General features: G+C 38.4%; 1 protein-coding gene across 3 annotated transcripts in view; it reads right to left on the bottom strand.

The window, feature by feature from the left end:
- LOC100560075 (voltage-dependent sodium channel SCN7A/9A-like) overlaps nt 1–21,710 on the bottom strand; it is a 148,997-nt gene that overhangs the window by 61,561 nt on the left and 65,726 nt on the right. For 2 of the 3 annotated variants that reach the window (XM_062969208.1, XM_062969209.1), the window contains exons 2-10: nt 20,697–21,020; nt 18,989–19,106; nt 17,355–17,442; nt 13,915–14,043; nt 12,195–12,286; nt 10,560–10,796; nt 8,101–8,164; nt 7,257–7,398; nt 2,754–2,960 (exon numbers count right to left, since the gene is read on the bottom strand). In XM_062969208.1, the coding sequence (XP_062825278.1) occupies nt 2,754–2,960; nt 7,257–7,398; nt 8,101–8,164; nt 10,560–10,796; nt 12,195–12,286; nt 13,915–14,043; nt 17,355–17,442; nt 18,989–19,106; nt 20,697–20,969 (1,350 nt within the window). In that variant the 5' untranslated portion in view covers nt 20,970–21,020. Of the gene's footprint in view, nt 1–2,753; nt 2,961–7,256; nt 7,399–8,100; nt 8,165–10,559; nt 10,797–12,194; nt 12,287–13,914; nt 14,044–17,354; nt 17,443–17,491; nt 17,563–18,988; nt 19,107–20,696; nt 21,021–21,710 lie in introns of those variants that run through there. The other variant, XM_062969210.1, reaches the window with a different exon arrangement.

Below are 21,710 nucleotides of genomic sequence, written 5' to 3'. Positions count from 1 at the left end.
TGATCCAGAATAAGTTGAGTTGATATATCTGTATGTTTTTATCTGCAAAAATATTAACAAATGGTATATTTTTCTATAGGTTTGAATGAACTAATTTCACTAGCAGCCTATACATCTCATATATTTCTTTTTCAGGGAATACTGCCCAATCTGTCAAGAAAACACAAGTACAGTAGAGTCTCACTTATCCAAGCCTCGCTTATCCAAGTTTCTGGATTATCCAAGCCATTTTTGTAGTCAATGTTTTCAATATATCGTGATATTTTGGTGCTAAATTCGTAAATACAGTAATTACAACATAACATTACTGCGTATTGCTTTTTCTGTCAAATTTGTTGTAAAACATGATGTTTTGGTGCTTAATTTGTAAAATCATAACCTAATTTGATGTTTAATGGGCTTTTCCTTAATCCCTCCTTATTATCCAATATATTCGCTTATCCAAGCTTTTTCTGGCCCGTTTAGCTTGGATAAGTGAGACTCTACTGTACTCCGAAAAAGATTTCCAGATTTGTAGCATTCTCCACAAATACAATGGATTTGCAGGCCATTGAGACCAATAACTGCACAAGTAATGCTCTTTCTCCCACCCTGGATCTTCCACAGATATATAAACCTTTCTTGCTTAGTTTTTCCCATATACCTCACAACCTCTGAGGATGCCTGCGATAGATGTGGGTGAAATGTCAGGAGAGAATGCTTCTGGAACATGGCCATACAGCCCAGAAAACTCACAACAACCAAGTAATGCTTTGTTCTTAATATTAGAAAACGCTTCATGAATCTCTATCAGTCTACCACATAAAACAATCATATAATGCTTTGGATAAACAACTGATTTCTCACAGAAGAAGGCTTTCCCAGCATCTGTAGTGTCATTCTGTCATTCTGATCAATTTCTATGAATGGGAAGCATGACATCAGTGGTGAAGGCCATGGTTAAAATCCAACATCGGCAACTAAGTTACAAATGTGTAACTTAGGTCCCATCTACACATGCCATGGAGATTACAGATGGTCTAGAGTGCTGCCATGGAAGAAACTGCCATGGTCCGGTGTATTGCCAGATGCTGAGCCTGCTTGGAATTGTCCCTTCCTTTTCCCTCACTGGAGCCCCGGTGGCAAAGTGCGTTAAAGCACTGAGCTGCAGACCGAAAGGTCCCAGGTTCAAGCCCTGGGAGTGGCGTGAGCGGCCGCGGTTAGCTCCAGCTCCTGTCAACCTAGCAGTTCGAAAACGTGCCAATGTGAGTAGATCAATAGGTACCGCTCCAGCAGGAAGGTAACAGCGCTCCATGCAGTCATGCCGGCCACATGACCTTGGAGGTGTCTACGGACAACGCTGGCTCTTCGGCTTAGAAATGGAGATGAGCACCAACACCCCAGAGTCAGACATGACTGGACTTAACGTCAGGGGAAACCTTTACCTTTCCTTCACTTCTGTGATCACTCTGTTGCTTCAGATAGGCTATGCAAGATGCAATGACCACAGGCACTTTCACGCCTGGTGTTCTCCACTGAGCCAAGGATGATGGGGGATAGTAAGTGCCATCCCTTGCCTCCGGGCCACCTAAGCCCAGGGAAACCAGGAGTCCCATGTGAACAGGCACAGCCCAACTGTTTGCACTACTACAAAGTGCAAGTGAGCTCTGGGGCTCCAGGAAAGGTCTGGTCTGGAGCATCCTGCAATTTTTCAAAACACATGACAAGGCTGTGTTAAACAGCCTTGATAGGCTTTAGGGCGAATGGGACCTATGCATCATGTAGATACCTCAGAGTCCATGCACCCCCCACCCTACCTCATTTGACTGTGTAGATTGGCCTAAGTACCATCTCATAGCATGAACTCGTAAAATTACTTTAACAGCTAGCATCTGTTTCATGTGATGGAAATCTGTTCTGTGTTGATCATGGAAGAGCAGGATGAGGTTTCCAGTCATCTCCTAACAGCCAACTGTGGTGGGATGAGGAATTATGACAGGCCCTGCTTCTCATTCTTATAGACTTGCTTGCTGGGTGAAAATACATAATCCTGCTTAATTCAACAGAAAGGAGGAAACCATGAAAATGAACAAAATCTGGCTACCAGTACTAAAAAACTCAAAAATCAGGAACCGTAAATAAGAAGCAACACTCTGAGACATGGGAACTAGGGGCAGTTAACAAAGAATGCCCCCAGGCAGAAAGTAGCTAGTAGATGTAGCCATTCAATACAAATTAGGGTGATTAACTGGAACATTTACACTGGCCTCCAACTGACAAGAGTTCTTCCCTCACCCTGGACTTATATATCTATAAACATTCCTTGCTTAGTTTTTCCATGCCTCAAAACCTCTGAGGATGCCTGCCATAGATGTGGGCAAAACGTCAGGAGAGAATACTTCTGGAACATGGCCACACAGCCCGAAAGACATACAACCACCCTGTGATCCCGGCCATGAAAGCCTTCGACAACACATATAATCCTACTGCTCCCAGATTGCCAAAAGAACAGACCTCCATTGCATAGGTTTAAGGTGTGATTTAGCGACATTTAAAATGGGGCAATAGAGGCAGAGTTGTGAATATGCATGGTGAGCAGTTACAGAAAAATAACTCAAGGTTATGAATTCTTAACTGCAAAATGGAAGGCCAGCCAATGTCAGTATGGAAGAACCAATCTCACAATGCTCCTGGCAAAGGAACTTCTATACTGGAAAGTACGATATGTTCTAAACCTAAGCAAAGTAATGTGGAAGCACACATGTTTTGAATACCTGTGCTTCCTCTTGTTGCCTTTTCAGTTGCTCAAGCATCTGCTGGTATTCAGCCTCCTTCCGCTCTGCCTCTTCTATGTTGGCTTGATTCTGTTCTTCATAGGCCATGGCAACAACAGCCAAGATCAGATTGACCAGATAGAAAGAGCCGAGGAAAATCACCAGCACAAAAAAGACCATGTAGCCTTTGCCAGCAGCACGCAGAGTCTGGGAAACCAAATAAAAGACAGGTTATTAAGTCAAGAAAATAGTTTACCTTTTGTAAAAATATAGATGTTTGCAATGCATACTGCAACAATGTGTGTAAATACACATGCACATAGAGTTAATTCATCAGATTTTCACAGCGGTACTCTGTATCTTTATAAGTTACTGGGTCTCCCTTAGAAGGATTGGAGTGTTTGGACAAAGTTTCAGCAGAAGTGCTGCTTAGCCAGTGCAACCTGAACTGTTTGCACTGAACGATCAGCCTCACTAGACAGGGCAAGCAACAATTACTCTATGAAATAGAAAGAATGTCAATTACCCACTCCAAGCCAGCTCAGAAACTATATGGAACAAATAAGCCAGTGCAGGGGTGAATGGACATAGTGGCATCCACCTTAATAATACCTTATCCCATGTTTTTTAAAAAAATCACATTTTGCAGCACTGTAAACAGTTTTTTATCCTGTGTTGTCGAAGGCTTTCATGGCCAGAATCACAGGGTTGTTGTATGTCTTTCGGGCTGTGTGGCCATGTTCCAGAAGCATTCTCTCCTGACGTTTCGCCCACATCTATGGCAGGCATCCTCAGAGGTTGTGAGGTATGGATAAACTAAGTCAGGAAAGGAAAGAATATATATCTGTGTAGAGTCCAAGGTGTGGCAAGAGTTCTTTGTCACTGGGAGCCAGCATTAATGTTTCAGTTAATCACCCTAATTGGCACTGGAAATGTTTTGTCCCTTGCCTGGGGGCATCCTTTGTTCAGTCAAGTCCTCATTGTGTTGGTTCCCATCTACTGTTTTGATTTTGGAGTTTTGTAATACTGGTAGCCAGATTTTGTTCATTTTCATGGTTTCTTCCTTTCTGTTGAAGTTGTCCACATGCTTGTGGATTTCAATGGCTTCTCTGTGTAGTCTGACATGATAGTTGTTAGAATGGTCCAGCATTTTTGTGTTCTCAAATAGTATTCTGTGTCCAGGCTGGTTCATCAAATGCTCTGCTATGGCTGATTTCTCTGGTTGAATTAGTCTGCAGTGCCTTTCATGTTCTTTGACTCTTGTTTGGGCGCTGCGTTTGGTGGACCACCAAACGCAGCGCCCAAACAAGAGTCAAAGAACATGAAAGGCACTGCAGACTAATTCAACCAGAGAAATCAGCCATAGCAGAGCATTTGATGAACCAGCCTGGACACAGAATACTATTTGAGAACACAAAAATGCTGGACCATTCTAACAACTATCATGTCAGACTACACAGAGAAGCCATTGAAATCCACAAGCATGTGGACAACTTCAACAGAAAGGAAGAAACCATGAAAATGAACAAAATCTGGCTACCAGTATTACAAAACTCCAAAATCAAAACAGTAGATGGGAACCAACACAATGAGGACTTGACTGAACAAAGGATGCCCCCAGGCAAGGGACAAAACATTTCCAGTGCCAATTAGGGTGATTAACTGAAACATTAATGCTGGCTCCCAGTGACAAAGAACTCTTGCCACACCTTGGACTCTACACAGATATATATTCTTTCCTTTCCTGACTTAGTTTATCCATACCTCACAACCTCTGAGGATGCCTGCCATAGATGTGGGCGAAACGTCAGGAGAGAATGCTTCTGGAACATGGCCACACAGCCCGAAAGACATACAACAACCCAGTTTTTTATCCTGTCAGAAGCAAGTTGAGAACATACAGCATGTCGCTTCTGGTGTGAGAGAATCAGCCATCTACAGAGACGTTGCCCAGGGGATGTCCAAATGTATTACTATCTTGTTGGAGGCTTCTCTTATGTCCCCACATGGGATTACCCCATCCGTGATCAACACCATTATTTCTGACATGTCCTGCTACTGATTCCAGACTATTCTTCTGAGCATCTCTATGTTGGTTTTGGTCACCCAGCTACTTACTGAAACTTTGGTTCTCCAGATTCAGAGTGCTAATAATACCAAAATAAAAGCTATCAAAAGTGTTTACTTACTCAATCAACCAAAAGAAAATCTGCATTTCTTTGGAAGGCTAACATTAGTCCCAGCCCTACGTACTTAATAAAACAATTGCAAATTGCAGAAAATTTGTGCTTATTTTTTCCTTTAGCTTTATTAATTTATTATACCTTTATGGATCTCTCCTTCATATATTTCCAAATAAAGTGATGACTGATTTGGAAATTTGTTGCATTGTGTTATTGGAAAGAAGCACACGAGGGTCAGTTCAGGGATTGTTGTAAGATGCAGGGTATTAATATTATTTGTTTCAGAAAAGATTTCATCTCACAACTGAGATATGTTATTACATAACCACCAAAAATGTTTACAGGAACAATGCATATAAAATTGTGTGCACCATTATGTATGCCATTTATACAAAATTTCAATGTGTTTTCTGTTATTTAAGCAGTGATGCTTTGAAAACGGAATTTGTCCAACTTTAAACCATTTTCTTTTACCTATGAAAAATAACCTTTGTGGAGCTTTATTATTTTTGTCTGTTTTAAAATAATGATTTAAATATGGTATCATTCAGTAAAGTTTTAAACTTGATTTTTTACATTTTAACGATATGTGGTTTATTGTTTTCCTTATCTTTTTGTAACTCAAGCTGGGAGAAATACGAAATATAAATAAAGTATGGACAGATGGATGAATATTAAAGTCAGTTTCCCACGCCCTTCTAAGAAGATCTGAGAAACCCAGATAAAATTAAATTACTTATTTATTAAGCTTTTAATTAATTAAAAAAATCAAGCCCCTTAACATAGCCCTCCACCACATTTAACAAAATTTCAAATAGAGTAAGTTCTAGCAAAACTTGAATTTCAATTTGTGATTGTCTGATGAAATGACCAACCTGATATCACACATGTCAATTTATATTTGAATTTTATGTTGATTCTTCCATGGATCCCATGAAAGTGGTTGTGCAACAGTATAAAAATCTCACAAAGAACTTCACAGATCACAGACTTGGAAGAGACCACAAATGACTATCCAGTCTGTTGATGTAATTGTTTTGCTTGTAACAATAAAGATGCGTTGAAAATTGTAACTGTAACAATGTATTTGCAAGAAATTGAACATGTGTTATGCAGAAGTAGTCTATGGAACTCCATGAGACAGGGAGAAGTGTTATATTTTACTGAGTAGAGATGTATTAACATACAGTAGAGTCTCACTTATCCAAGCCTCGCTTATCCAAGCCTCTGGATAATCCAAGCCATTTTTGTAGTCAATGTTTTCATTATATCGTGATATTTCGTGCTAAATTCGTAAATACAGTAATTACAACATAACATTACTGCATATTGAACTACTTTTTCTGTCAAATTTATTGTATAACATGAAGTTTTGGTGTTTAATTTGTAAAATCATAACCTAATTTGATGTTTAATAGGCTTTTCCTTAATCCTCCTTATTATCCAAGATATTCGCTTATCCAAGCTTCTGCCGGCCCGTTTAGCTTGGGTAAGTGAGACTCTACTTTAGTTGTGATGTTAACCATAGAAGCTTTAAACCAGAAGCAAAATTTTAGGAGGGGCTTGTTGATGTAATTGTTTTGCTGTAGTATGAAATTGTATTTATATTTTAAAGATGGCTATCGGTGTGTGTCTGTAATGCAGCATGTAATCCAGTAGTGAAACAGTTAAGTGCACAGAGTAGAAATGTATTGCTAGAGCAGAGCAGTTGAGGTTTCCAGAACGTGACAGGATATATGTCATGTTTAAGATAACACTGGAATGTGGGAGTGTGCTTCTCAAGCAGGCTTTTGAAGAAGTTGGATGGACAACTGTGTAAATAAAGTTTAAGCCGCTGTTTAACAGCTGTCAACTGAGAAGTCTGGATTTTGTTCCGTGTGTCTGAGCAGCTGCTCAGAATGTCAGAGGAGAGCAATTGAGACTGAGAGGTGATTCAGTCTCAATTTAACCATTTCCTGACACAGTCCAATCCCCCTTGCATACAGGAATGCCCAGGAATACTACTGTGTTTAAAATGTGATACATTATGTTTCTAAATTATGTCTATTTTTGTTTCCAAGGCAAGTCAACAAAAAGGATGAAAATTCCACATTTCTGAATCTGGTTTCAGATATGGGCCTGAATTAGATTGGTTCAGGTATGACTTAGCTCAACCTGAATCCCCAGAACAGGCTGAAACTGGGATGCTATTGCACGACTCAAGGAATGATTACGGTATATTTTATATATCAACCATATGGACGTGAAAAGAGTTTTTAAAGTAATATATTCTTCACAACAATGGCAGTACAAAGTAAGCTTAATTTTGAATCTTTCTCACCAGTTGATAAAGATTTTCCCAGTAGTCCTGAGTCATCAGTCGAAAGAGTGTTAAAAAAGCCCAACTGAAGGTATCAAAACTTGTATAGCCATAGTTGGGATTTCTTCCAGCTTTTACACATGTATACCCTTCTGGGCATTGGCTAAAAAAAAAGAAAAGAAATTATGAATTGATGCTATGCTTGCTCAACTCAAAGTAAGCTTATGAAACAGATCACATACAGTATATTAGGTGTCCAGAAATAATAATGATAATAAAAGTAAAGGTAAAGGTTTCCCCTGACGTTAAGTCCAGTCATGTCTGACTCTGGGGGTTGGTGCTCATCTCCATTTCTAAGCCAAAGAGCCAGCGTTGTCCATAGACACCTCCAAGGTCATGTGGCTGGCATGACTGCATGGAGCACCATTACCTTCCCGCTGGAGCGGTACCTATTGATCTACTCACATTTGCATGTTTTCGAACTGCTAGGTTGGCAGGAGCTGGAGCTAACAGCGGGCACTCAAGCCGCTCCCGGGAACTGAACCTGGGACCTTTCGGTCTGCAAGTTCAGCAGCTCAGCGCTTTAATGTAGATGCATCCTGAGAGACATCCCTTGTCTTGTAAATATGGAAGTGTCATTCTGCACCTTCCCCCTTTCAGTAGCAAACTCGCTATGTTTATAACTTTGCTACTTCAGAGTATTCACTCAAACCTTCAGGGACAGATTTTTGGATGGGCAGGAAAAGAAGAAAGCCCTGTTTTTCAAAAGTGAATCCAGTTTGCCATTCTAAGACTGAGGTTATTAATTAGATTGTATTATCCATAGTGGATCCCCTTTGGGCTTAGCATTCTGGAAGCTGCTTACCCAGCATCGGAGCTATTGCCACAAATCAAAGGGTCCTTTGTAGGGTCCAAAGTATAAAAATTTTCTGTGAAAACAAAAGAGAAGGAGAGAGAGGAGTTGTTACATTCATATTCAAAGTTTATTTTTAATACCAACCTCCCAAGCCACTAAGGCCTCTCCCAAAAGTACAGTTATGTTTCTAAGTAATGTGTCTCTCATATTATAACAATATTAAAATCAAATATAGTTTGAGTCCAGAGACCTTATCACACTAGAGTTTGAAGCCACTTTAAATCCACTTTAGGGAGGGGCCTTTAAACAGCTCAGCCTGGGCCTCACCAAACTACAAACCCCAGAATTCTGCAGGAGGAAGACCGGATTTAAAGTGGATCCATGATCTGGTGTGATGAGGCAGCAGGTTACATTCAATATTTGCATCCTCCCATATAATCCATTTAATCTACTTGCTACAGTCCTCTGCAGAACATGTGCTCCAGCCAGACAGGACCAGGATGTAATGGCAACTGTCACCCAGAAAACTTTTTCTTCAACACCCCTGAAATTTTGGAACAACCTACAAGAAGAGATTCAAAAACTGCTTCCAAGTCATAAGGCTCAGGGTGAGGAGATAAAAGGAAGCAAGAGGCTGGGAAAAGTGGTGCATGATAGTTGGACAAGGAGTTAACATACTGAAATCTGCACTTTTGATTGATCCAATTGCAATAAAAGCATTTTAGGAAGGCATCCGATATACATGTGTGTAATATAGTTCTTCCTATTAAGTCCCATTTGTCTTTAACTCATATGATGAGAATCCATGCACGGAAAGGAGAGTGGAGCAACGCTCCTGCTGCTGTATGGTTTCATTCAACTCCAATGCTGCAAATTTTCTATTGTTGTACTGTAGTTTTCCAAAGGAAAGTAGATTATGTTGAACAACTGTGTTCCCAACAAAAATGTCTGTGCCAAAACATGCAGATATGAAGGAAAAGGTATAGTGTTGGGTCTCTAATGGCAAAGCGGGAGTCCTCCCGTTTAAACATACGCAGGAGGCTCTATATGTTACTCAGTCATGAGATGCCAATTCAAGGAGTTTCACTCAATTTCCATCAATTCATCAAGTAATACCAAACTTAATAAAATATATTAAGCAACTAAAGCAACACAATGAAACATATTCCAATACATCTTGTTTAAGGCAGGCCCCATCAACAAGTGACAAATCGAACTCTAGGTCCAGGTTTGGGGAATCTCTTGAGGAAGATGCTTGAAATGGTATCATTTGGGATAATCCAATTTTCCTTCTTACTACCAATTGCATACCCTATTGGAAAATAACTTCACCCAGTCTCTGGGCACATATCCTTTTGGCAAACGTGAATCTCCATGAATATGTGGAGACCACCTTTTGAAAACCACTAGTCAAGAAAAAGCATGACCTTGGTAGAAGTCAACTTTCTGAACAAGTGATATTTGCCAGCATTAATGAAATGGCACACAGGTAACTCAGCTGTTCAACTGAAGAACCATGTCTTTAAACTGCCAGGGAAAAGACATGCCACTACAAAAATATATTTGGTTAGCAGAGGATGGGGTTTTTTTGCAGTTGAAGTTGCTCAAAAGATATACACTCCCTTGAAACCTCGTAATTTAAAATATGCACTCAAAGATAAAAAAACAAAGTCTTCTTGGAAAAATAACCTATCTTGTTTACTCATATACATCTTGTATTAATTCACTATATAGAACTTTCTTGTTAAAGTTCAGTTATAAATAAGATGCAGTTATCTGTGTTATGAACACAGGATATCATTCTTAATCAATAGTCCATAGTCTTTAGGTATAGTTGTATTCACTAAAGACCAAAAGCATAATGTATCAATTGAAGTCTCTAAACAGACTTCTCTACTGAAGTCCAAACAGCAACCTGCTTTCATTGAAGACCAAACACATACTTCTCAATTGAAGTCCAAAATCATACTAAATACAAAATGGAGTCTTGAGTCTGCATATGCTCAGTACAATCACATGTCTATAACCCCTTCCAAACCAATGAGTCAAATTACACTTGCTACATAGATTACTGCCACCCTGAAGGAAACAGGAAACCAAGGGGACATTGCTAAGCATTCCCCTCAATGCTTGTCATTACTTTTTATGCCGAAAGAGGGCAGAAAGATATGTATCAGTAGAAAGAAAGTCTAGTAACATGCTAAAAATCTCCATGGATAAATGATGGGATTCTGAAAGGGCTATGGGTCTTACTAGGTGCCTACAATACCCACTCTTCTGAGGGTGGGTTGAGAGAAAAAAATTCAGGCTATGCTGAAAGTAAGGTTGATTCTTTGAAAATAAAATAATAGTTTCTGCTGTGTTTCTGTTTTCTAGTGATCGTCACAATTTCCTCCATACTACTAACCTAGAGTTGTATTCAAGTTTGACTTTGGTGGGCCACAGCTCCTCTCTTAATTGAAACTTACCACTGCTTTCAATGTATTTAGACCAAAGTAGTTTTGTTTCATTGTAGTACTCTCTAAAGCGTGGGTCTAGGTAAGAAGAATTATTATGGGGCCAGAGCAAGCATTTGTGTCTTAAGTTGCCCATGAAAAGCTGCAGCCCTATCAGCGCAAAGACGCTCAGGCAGAAGACTGTCAGGATCATGACATCCGAGAGCTTCTTCACGGACTGAATGAGGGCTCCCACTATGGTCTTCAGCCCTAAAAGGAGAGGAAGAGATGTAATCATGAGGTATCAAGTAAGCTACAATGAGAATCATGGTGATTCTCTCAATGTTATCTAACCAAATGTCCCCAGTATTCCTTCCATTAGGCATGCTAGCCAGAGCTGTTGAGGATTGCAACTAAAAAACCTCTGAAGTACTGCATAATTCTCACACAGAAAAAGGTCAATTGAACTGGAAGTATGAATGTGGCAGGCAGCTGTTGTGTTAAAATACTATTGCATATAGGGGCAGGGCTGTGGCGCAGGCTGGTAAACAGCTGCTGCAATAAATCACTCTGACCATGAGGTCATGAGTTCGAGGCCAGCCTGTGGCAGGGTGAGCACCCGTCAATTAAAAATAAAATATAGCCCCTGCTCGTTGCTGACCTAGCAACCCGAAAGATAGTTGCATCTATCAAGTAGGAAATAAGGTACCACTTATAAAAAAGTGGGGAGGCAAGTTTAACTAATTTACAACGTTGGAATGAGGAAGTGCCATCAGAGTGGATGATGAAGCAGCTGCTCCCCCCTGTGGCCAGAATCGAACATCCCCTCAGGAGAAGGTTAAATTGCCTCTGTGTCTGTCTCTGTCTCGGTTCGATGTGTTTATGGGCATTGAATGTTTGCTCTATATGTACATAATGTGATCCGCCCTGAGTCCCCTTCGGGGTGAGAAGGGCGGAATATAAATACTGTAAATAAATAAATAAATAAATAAATAAATATGCTCTCATATAAAAACAACTTTTAATTCTAGGCTAAAAGAATATTTGAACAATGTTAAAACATTAAAAAAGGGAATACTGTCAAAGATTTGGTCTGAACCCCAACCAGAAGCTGCTGCTAGTTTCTCATACCACTCTTCTGAAGACTGGTGGCATATATATATATATATATATATATATATAGAGAGAGAGAGAGAGAGAGAGAGAGATTGATTGTTTTCATTATCCATAGAACTCGGAATGTTTTCCACACAGATATACAATCCAAATCCACAGGCTAAGGTCCCATCTACATTGACCATTTAATGCCTTTTCAAATAGGTACTGAAGAAAGTGGTTTCACTGTGCAAATGGCTTCATAGGAAATCCTGGAATCAATTTGAAGCTTGGATGGTGATGACACAAACCATGGGGCACTGGCGCTCCTATGGGAGTTTGTTGTCTGGTTGTTGCATTTTGCTTCATATGGCATTCAAGTGTAGATGGGGCCTCTGAAACATTATACACAATAGGGTAATTTCTCTCTCTCTCTCTCTCTCTCTCTCTCTCTCTCTCTCTCTCTCTCTCACACACACACACACACACACACACACACACAACAATGATAGAGCAAAAGACACCATTAGGTGATTCAAGGGAATTAAAAAATTATACCAATCCAATTCTTACCTGGGATTACGGAAATAGTTTTCAAAGCTCTCAATACTCGGAAAGTTCGAAGAGCTGAAACATTGCCTAGGTTTACAAATTCTGTTATATACCTGTAGAATTAAACCACAGTTATTCAAAACTGAGGAAGAACACGTTCTCCTTAATAAATATATTCAGATTTAAATTTGAGGGGGTAATTAATTATACATGTTATTTTTGTTTGCATTTGGTGTCATTCTTTGAGCATTTACCTGGAAGTAAGCCATACTGTAGAGCTTAGTCCTATAGTAAGGATGGCAGCAATTGCCTTCTTCTTCTACATACTTTCTGAATCTATCTGCCTTAGAGCAGACAATTTGATGTCAAATATTCCAAAAGAAACACATCACTGATATCAGAGAGCGACTGATACTTGCAACAATGCATGTACAGTAGAGTCTCACTTATCCAACACTCACTTATCCAATGTTCTGGATTATCCAACACATTTTTGTAGTCAATGTTTTCAAAACATTGTGATATTTTGGTGCTAAATTTGTAAATATAGTAATTACTACACAGCATTATTGTGTATTGAACTACTTTTTTTGTCAAATTAGTTGTATAACATGAAGTTTTGGTGCTTAATTTGTAAAATCATAACCTAATTTGATGTTTAATAGGCTTTTCCTTAATCCTCCTTATTATCCAACATATTCACTTATCCAATGTTCTGCCGGCCCTTTTATGTTGGATAAGTGAGACTCTACTGTATTCCATTTACTTCTAGATCCAAAATGGCTTCAAACATAATTTTTAAAGATTTACAGACCAAGAGTTTCCCTGTGTTTGAATTAAGAAACATCAATTGTATGGCCACTTCAGCATATTACACAACCACAATGCACAAAAGGATTCTAGCTAAAATAGGATTTTTTACTTTCAGTACAAGCTGAGCATTCTTTATCCAAAATGCTTGGGAGCACAAGTGCTTTGGTTTTGGAGGGACAGGGGATTTTGCAATGCCTGAATTTGCATTTCATACACAATCTAAATCCAAATCTAAACATGAAATTCATTTATATTTTACATACATCTGATATGTACAGAATGAGGATAATTTTATACACAATATTTTAAAACATTTTGTGCATGAAATAAAGTTTGTGTACAATGAAACAGCAGAAAATAAAGATGATGCTATCTCAGCCTCCCATGTGGACAAGTTCAAATTTTTGAGTATTTCAAATTTTGGATTTCTAGATAAGGGATACCCAACCTGTAATATTAGACAAATGTTTTTTGCATTATTTGATAACAATTCGAATACAGTACAGTCTCACTTATCCAACATAAACAGGCCGGCAGAATGTTGGATAAGCAAATATGTTGGATAATAAGGAGAGATTAAGGAAAAGTCTATTATACATCAAATTAGGTTATGATTTTACAAATTAAGCACCAAAACATCATGTTATACAACAAATTTAACAGAAAAAGTAGTTCAATACACAGTAATGCTATGTAGTAATTACTGTATTTACGAATTTAGCACCAAAATATCACGATGTATTGAAAACATTGACTACAAAAATGCGTTGGATAATCCAGAACGTTGGATAAGCGAGTGTTGGATAAGTGAGACTCTACTGTACTAACATTCACTAAAGATGGCAATCAAAAGAATATGTTTGGAAATCAAACATATCCTTTTAAAATCCACAAATACCTCTTCTTCAAAAAAATGCTGAATACTTACGCAAATGAAATTACAAGGAAATCAAGCCAATTCCAGGGGTCTCGAAGGAAAGTAAAATCATCTATGCAGAAACCTCTTGCAAAAATCTTTACGAGGGACTCAAATGTATAAATTGCTGTGAATGTGTATCTGAAGAAGAAAACAAACAAATATTTCATCCCAAAGGATTTGGCTTTAATTACACCTTACTTTTAAATATTATATATATATTCATGTCTTGTAACCATCTGATGCTATGTAGCTTCCACACCATTCCACCCTTCTTAGTATCACAGTATGATGATTAAAATGATTATGGGTTGCCTTCTATTCCTGGACACAAGATGGGTTTTTATTTTAGAGTGTAAATTTCCTCTCAATGAAAACAAAGGAAGGAAACTAATTCTAGAATTAGTATATTATTTGTAAATAGGTTGGGCGTGTCTCTAGGGGCCTTTCCCAAAAGCTCACTGGTCTCCCTCCCCCTTCACCCTATTCCAGCAGTTCCCAAAGTATGCTCCATGGAGCCCTTGAGGCTCTGTGAATAATACCGAGGGGCTCCGCGGTTCTCTCCTCCCCCTCCTTTAAATTCCTTTAAATGTGACTCTGGAGTAACAGCAATGACATTACTTTACAACCACCTGACCATTGTGCTTGTCCATTTAAGAATGATATTAGTTACTCAGCTTCATACTCACATTGGAATCAAACTGTTTGCAGAGTATGCGTGTTTAAAACTTAGATCTTTCTGTGAGTATGACTTTTACATTATCTTTGTTGTGTATCGTGTATGTCTCATGTAACTATATGTATTGTAAATAACTGGTAGCCACTATATATGTTCCCTATAAGATCCACATTTAAAAAACTTTAAAAAAAGCAACTGAAAAAAGGACTTCAATCCTGCTAATGAAGTTTTGAGTTGAAACCGGTTGTGGTTTTGCAGTCTACTATCCATAATAAAGAAACAAGAACAATAATTATATATAAGAAGAGGACTCAATTTGTGTATGTGGAACTAAAAAAGAACTAAAGAACATTTATTGTTTATGAGAAGAGGAGTAAATTCATCCTTCAAGAGAAAAATATTGTTTCTACTGTGAATGTAACAGTCCTTTGTTTGATTGTTTAACAACGCCTTTTGTATCTGTTTTCATATTGATGTATTGAACTAAATTTAGGTTTAATGATTTCTGCATTACTGTAATAGTGGATACTTGTCTTTGTAGTTCCAGGGAACCCATTTTCTTTTTTGGTGCTTTTCCTGCATGACAGAAGTGGGTTGGATTGGATGGCCGCTGTGGTTTGCTCCTATTTATTATTATTATTATTATTATTATTAGTAGTAGTAGTAGTAGTAGTAGTAGTACAAAGGCTGGGTGGATTTCTGTTGAGTGTGCTTTGATTGTGCATGGCAGAAGGGGGTTGGATTGAATGGCTCTTGGGGTCTTCCACTCAAATACTGTAAAGTTTATGTTGGTTTAAAATTGTTCTTCATTTTAAATATTGTATTGTTCTTGCTTTGCTTTTTTTGCACTACAAACGAGATCTGTGAAGTGTGTATTAGATTTTTTTAAATATTTCTTTTTCAAGTAGTAAACACAAACACTCTCCATCTATCTGCCACTAGCCCAGCCTGTCTGTCAAATTTTAGAGCACCATTTGTCAAAAGGTTTGCCCATGCCTACATTATATTATATCTATATATATCTATATATATAAAAGAGTAATGAAATTTCGGCCTAGGACAAAACAACAAAACTACACATCCCAGAAACACTAAACATGGCAGCACAACCCCTCATCCATGCCTCTACGTTCATATAACAAAAAGAAAAGAAAAATAAAGTCCTAATTAGAGGGAGAGGAATAATTGTTTTTATCCAATTGCTGCCCACAAGGCTAAGCTCCGCCCACTTGGTCTCCTAGCAACCCGCTCAGCCCAGGGGACAGGCAGAGTTAGGCCTCACTTAGGCCTCTTCCACACTGCCCATAAAATACAGATTATCAGATTTTAACTGGATTATATGGCAGTGTAGACTCAAGGCCCTTCCACACAGCCTTACATTAAGTCCATTTATAATGGACTTAATGTAAGGTAAAACCTTTACCCTTTACCTTAACTACCACCAATTCCTCAATAATTTATTTCCCATACCACCATACTTCGCCACAGCAACGTGTGTACTATAATACATAACATATAAACATCTCTTGGGGCTCCACAAGAAACTTTTTCTTCAAAAAGGGCTCCACAGCTAAAAAAAAAGTTTGAGAACCCCTGCCATATTCCAATGGGAAAGACAAGGGAGAATCTTCAATTTTCTGCAGAAACATTGGAGGGAATATGGAGTCATATGCTTTCCTCCACAGACAAGTTTATTTCTACACACTCAGAAGAGAGTTGACATATTTTATAGGGAAAAAAGGCCAATTTTTTATTAAATGCTGGTAAAACAAAATGCCCTGTTGAATTGCTCTGCTGGATTGTCAGGTATGTACCTCTAGCCAAAGATCAGTTCATTTTACAGTGGCTACTTTCTTCTGTGCCTAATATCTAGAGAACCAAGTCACTATGGAAGAGATGGCTTGAGAATTTTTGAAAAGGCATTATCTCACTTTAAATGCTTGTGGCAAATCACAATATTTTAAAAGATTTATTCCCAAAATATAATCCAAATAAACATGTCTAATTGGGGAAAAATTCCAAAGATTCCAGAAAAAAATGCTAATGGAAAAGCTTCCATCAAACATTTCTGGAAAATTTACCATACATAACATATGCTTATAATTGAGAACCATAACATCTTTTATTTAATACAGAACTTTCCAAACTGTGTGTTGTGACAAAATAATGTGTCAGTTATGTTATTTTTATTTACTCTATACCCCGCCTTTCTCTACCTTGAAGGGGACTCAAGGCGGCTTACATATGGCAATTTATTCAATGCCTTAAACATGTACAAAACATTTAACATGAAATAAATTAATTAAAATACATATTAACATTTAAAAACCTTACAATAAATATTAAAATCACACCATCCAGAAATCATAGTCTAAGGCCATTCCGTAGTCATTGCACATATTGCAGAGTGTTGGTGTGTCACACGAACACAATGATAAACCTCTGAGTCTGTGTAAATAAGCATATATTTTAAAACATAAATGAAAGATTTCCATGAGATATGTTTTGTCCCCATACAATTTGATATTTCAGTTTATGTGTATGTTCGTATCTTTTATAAGGGGTTGATTTAACTTCTGGTTTGCTAGTAAAACTGAATTACTGTGTCACGAAATGATGCATGTCCAAAAAGTGTGCCAGCAGCATGAAATGTTTGGAAAGCTCTGTTTTAATATAATGCCATGAGAGAGTTTTAGTTCCATGCAGAATCTAGCATATTTAACTCATATGACTTATGCATATTAAGGAAAAGAAAGAAGAACAGTGTACGTACTCTACAGACTTTCCCCACTTAGGTTCTGTCTGAGTCATGACAACACAGTTTGCCAGAATAGTTAACATAATAAACATGCTGAATAATGTTGGATTAAGTCAAGGAAGACATCACAAACTCTTCGCAAGTATCTTTACCTCAGAGAGCATCTCATTAAACAAAATGGAAATAGGCACAGAACTTCAACCTGAGGTGATCCAAGATCTTTAATGTCATAAAAAATCTTAATTGAGTACTGTAACTTTATATGATTATATCCAGAGCTTTATTTCAATCTTAGGATAATCCCTGAGTGGAGTTCCTTGCAGAACCTTCCTGCTATTCGGCCTGAGAAGCATCATCATTTTCCCCTTGTGGTTACACCCAACACCACCTCCCTTTACTGTTTCATAGACATCCCCAACCATACAAGGTAGATTTTTTATGCTCATTGATTATTTCAGGAGTATAGAAGAATAAATTGAGGTTGTCCTCTTCCAAAGTCGTCCTCCTCCATTTAGTCAGTTTGGGTCAAAAATATATTCTACAGACACAATGAGTCCTTCTATTTGTGGGTGGATTATGTTGGAACAGGGGTCCCCAAACTAAGGCCCGGGGGCCAGAAGCGGCCCCCCAAGGTCATTTACCTGGCCCCTGTCCTAAACTTTAGACTTATGGTTGAACTAAGTCTACCTGGTCTTTGGAGCTCTCTTTGCTTACCTATGGTCTTATGAGATTGTCTAGATGGTCTTTGAAGGTCTCTTTCCTTACCTATGGTCTTATGAGACCACCTAGATGGTCTTTGGAGGTCTCTTTGCTTAACTACGGCCTTATGATACCATCAAGATGGCTTTTGGAGGTCACTTTCCTTGCCTATGGTCTTATGAAACCATCTAGATGGCCTTTGAGGATCCCTTTCCTTACCTATGGTCTTATGAGACCATCTAGATGGTCTTTGAAGGTCTCTTTGCTTACCTATGGTCTTATGAAACCATCTAGATGGTTTTTGGAGGTCTCTTTGCTTATCTATGATCTTATGAGATCGTCTAGATGGTCTCTGGAGGTCTCTTTGCTTACCTATGGTCTTATGAGATCGTCTAGATGGTCTTTGAAGGTCTCTTTGCTTATCTATGGTCTTCTGATGGCCTTATGAGATCATCTAGATGGTCTTTGAGTTTCCCTTTCCTTACCAATGATCTTATGAGACTATCTAGATGGTCTTTGGAGATCTCTTTGCTTATCTATGGTCTTATGAGATCGTCTAGATCAGGGGTCCCTAAACTAAGGCCCATGGGCCGGATGCGGCCCTCCAAGATGATTTACCTGGCCTCTGTCCTAAGCTTTAGACTTAGGATGACCTAAGTCTGAAATGACTTAAAGGCACACAACAACAATCCTGATTTTTTAATATTTCTTCATAGTCTGGCCCCCTAACAGTCTGAGGAACTATGACTCAGCCCTCCACTTAAAAAGTTTGAGGACCCCTGTGTTGGAACTTCTACTGGTAACAGCCTCTGTATTTCATTTTAAAATCATCCATATAAATTACGTGTTGAAAAATAAACTTCATTCCATGGTCAAAATAACCCGGAGTTGTTCTTAACATCTCTTTGTCATTTCTTAAAGACATATTGAACTGGTTGAAAAAGGATATGAATGAACGAAAATCTTTATAGAAATTCTTCTGAGTATACTGAAAGGACTTAACAGGTACAAGGAAGGTGTGGCACTGAATCTGAAGATGGTCTTCCCTTTGTTCAATACTATAAATGTCTAAAATAGAAAATAAAACATGTAAAAATGAGTTATAATAATGTTCAATGACATATGAAGATTAAGAAAACACATTTTATTAATTTGGATTCAGTGGTCCATTCAAATGTATAGTGAAATTACAGCTTCCCATTCTAAAAAGATGCTTAGGTTAGTCTACACCAGATGTAGGGATCACATGAAGCTGAATAACTTGTTTGGACTGTAACTCCCAGCTTTCCTTATCAGAGACTAGCTTACATTCATACTCTGCATAATCCCCTCCCATTTTACAACTGCTTTCATATCATGCAGAAGAGAAATAGAAGCTTCTCTTTTAACCTTAAATTTAACTTCTGGTATATGTCACATTTGCTGTAATTTGTTCTAACAGTGGTTATTTAGCAAACCAATCTGAATTTAGTGGGATTTTAGTTGAATACTCTGTGCATGAGTTCATACCTTTCATGAGCCTTCTATGGCATGACTGGAAAGAGATTAGATGCATTCACTCTAATTTTAAACTAACTGCAGTTTGTGATGATGTCCACGTGGTGAACTGTGGATAGTTTTAATGGTGGTTCATCTGAACAAGTCAGGATCTTAATTAACACTTAATTAACACTCCATGTAGCACTTCATATATGCTTTGGAATATGGTTAAAAAAAAGGTAAAGGTTTCCCCTGACGTTAAGTCCAGTCAAGACCGACTCTGGGGGTTGGTGCTCATCTCCATTTCTAAGCTGAAGAGCCGGCATTGTCCATAGACAACTCCAAGGTCATGTGGCCGGCATGACTGCATGGAGCACCGTTACCATCCTGCCGGAGCGGTACCTATTGATCTACTCACATTGGCATATTTTCGAACTGCTAGGTTGGGAGGTGAGGCTAACAGTGGGAACTCATTCCGCTCCCGGGATTTGAACCTGGGACCTTTCGGTCCGCAAGTTCAGCAGCTCAGCGCTTTAACACACTGTGCCACCAGGGGCCCCTGGTTATGAAATCACAATTTGATCTGGGTTATTTTCAATGAATGGCATTTGGGGAAAAAACAGTTACCTGAGTTTGGACATAATGAGGAACTCCAGTCCACTCCAATCAGTTCAAAAAAATAATAATTAAAAACCAGATGTTTCAGTCATTTTGTCTTGTGTGAGTGAACTGTGAATCAGATGGTGTGAGCTCCAAATTCATGTAATGAGAAACCATATTTCTTTATTAACCTGACACCCGGTGAGAATTTTAAGTATGAGAATTGCAATTCTTGGCTTCTAGAATGTTGCATATTGCTCATCACAAAATGTGCCAGAAACAAACCATTATTTTACAAGTAATTGTAATGACCGCAAAAAGTTTGCCAGGTTAACTACATCACTGAAGTATTTCATGTGGTCAGCTATGCATGAAAGCTCTGTTCTAGAAGAAATGCTGTAGCAAGAACAGCAGGGTTCAGTTGTTGACAAGTTGTCCAACTGCTGACAAACTGACAAAGAAGAAGCATTTAAATAACAATATAAAATGACTAGCGACACAAATGGACTTGTCCCATCAAATGGGTGTTACGCTACTGAGGCATGACTGGCTGAAGCTTCAGAATTCACGAATGCTTACTTTTTTATTTGCATAATAAGGATCCAGGTCCTCCAAGGGCTCAGACACCATTCCTGGTGGGATGTCTCCATAAATAAAGGGCAGAGACTTCCCTGCCTCCAAGTCACGATTTGGCTTTGGTTTGGCGTCATCACTGCCTTCCTCCCATTGATCTTGCTCGACTTTTACTCTCTTCCTCTCATCAGCAATCCTCTTCTCAATCGCTGCAAGGGACTCATGTGTGAACCGGAAGAAGCAGTTGGGTCCTGGTGGTGACAGTAGGGCCTGTGCCATTTTTACATTCTGCAGATTTCAATTACTTTTTAATTTTTATTACAGAATGGCCTACATGTGAAAAAGAACAACAACAAAATGATTTTAAGAGAGAAAGCAACATCAATAAGGAAATGTAAGTCAATACCAGAAAATGTAAGTCAACAAACCAAAATGTTTACAGGAATACAAATAAGATTTTCAGATGAGATTAAAACTTCCAGGAATAATCATTAAACAAAGACTCAAAACCTAAGATATGTGAAATGTTTGGCCTGATGCCACTCCTATGTATTACTAAGAACCAGCACAATGTTCCTGCTTAATATTTAGTGACATGCAAAATTGAAAAATGTATCTGCTTTCTCTTCCCACCCCAGATCTGCAGCAAAGGCCTTCCCAGATTCTTCCAATAAGATTCCACAGTGAAGAGGGCAAATGTCAAATGCTACCCTTACCACATATCACAGTTAGTACACAATGAAGATCAAGCCATATAGCTATCTACTTTTTAAAAGCTACTTACACACTTGCTATTTGTGTGCTTGGGTTCTCATCTAGTTTGGTTTCAATCTCAAATGGTAATTATAGTTTTATCAGTATAATACATTGGAATCATATTCCATTTACATTGCTATCATATGCACATTAACTTCATAATAATTTCAACAGAACATAAAGCATTTACTCCTGAGTAAATATGTACAGGATCAGGCTCTTAAATACCATATATACCTGAGTATAAGCCAACCTGAATATAAG

This window comes from Anolis carolinensis, chromosome 1 (genome assembly GCF_035594765.1).
Source record: "Anolis carolinensis isolate JA03-04 chromosome 1, rAnoCar3.1.pri, whole genome shotgun sequence".
Taxonomy (NCBI): Eukaryota; Metazoa; Chordata; class Lepidosauria; order Squamata; family Dactyloidae; genus Anolis; species Anolis carolinensis.
This window is presented reverse-complemented; position numbering and strand designations above follow the sequence as displayed.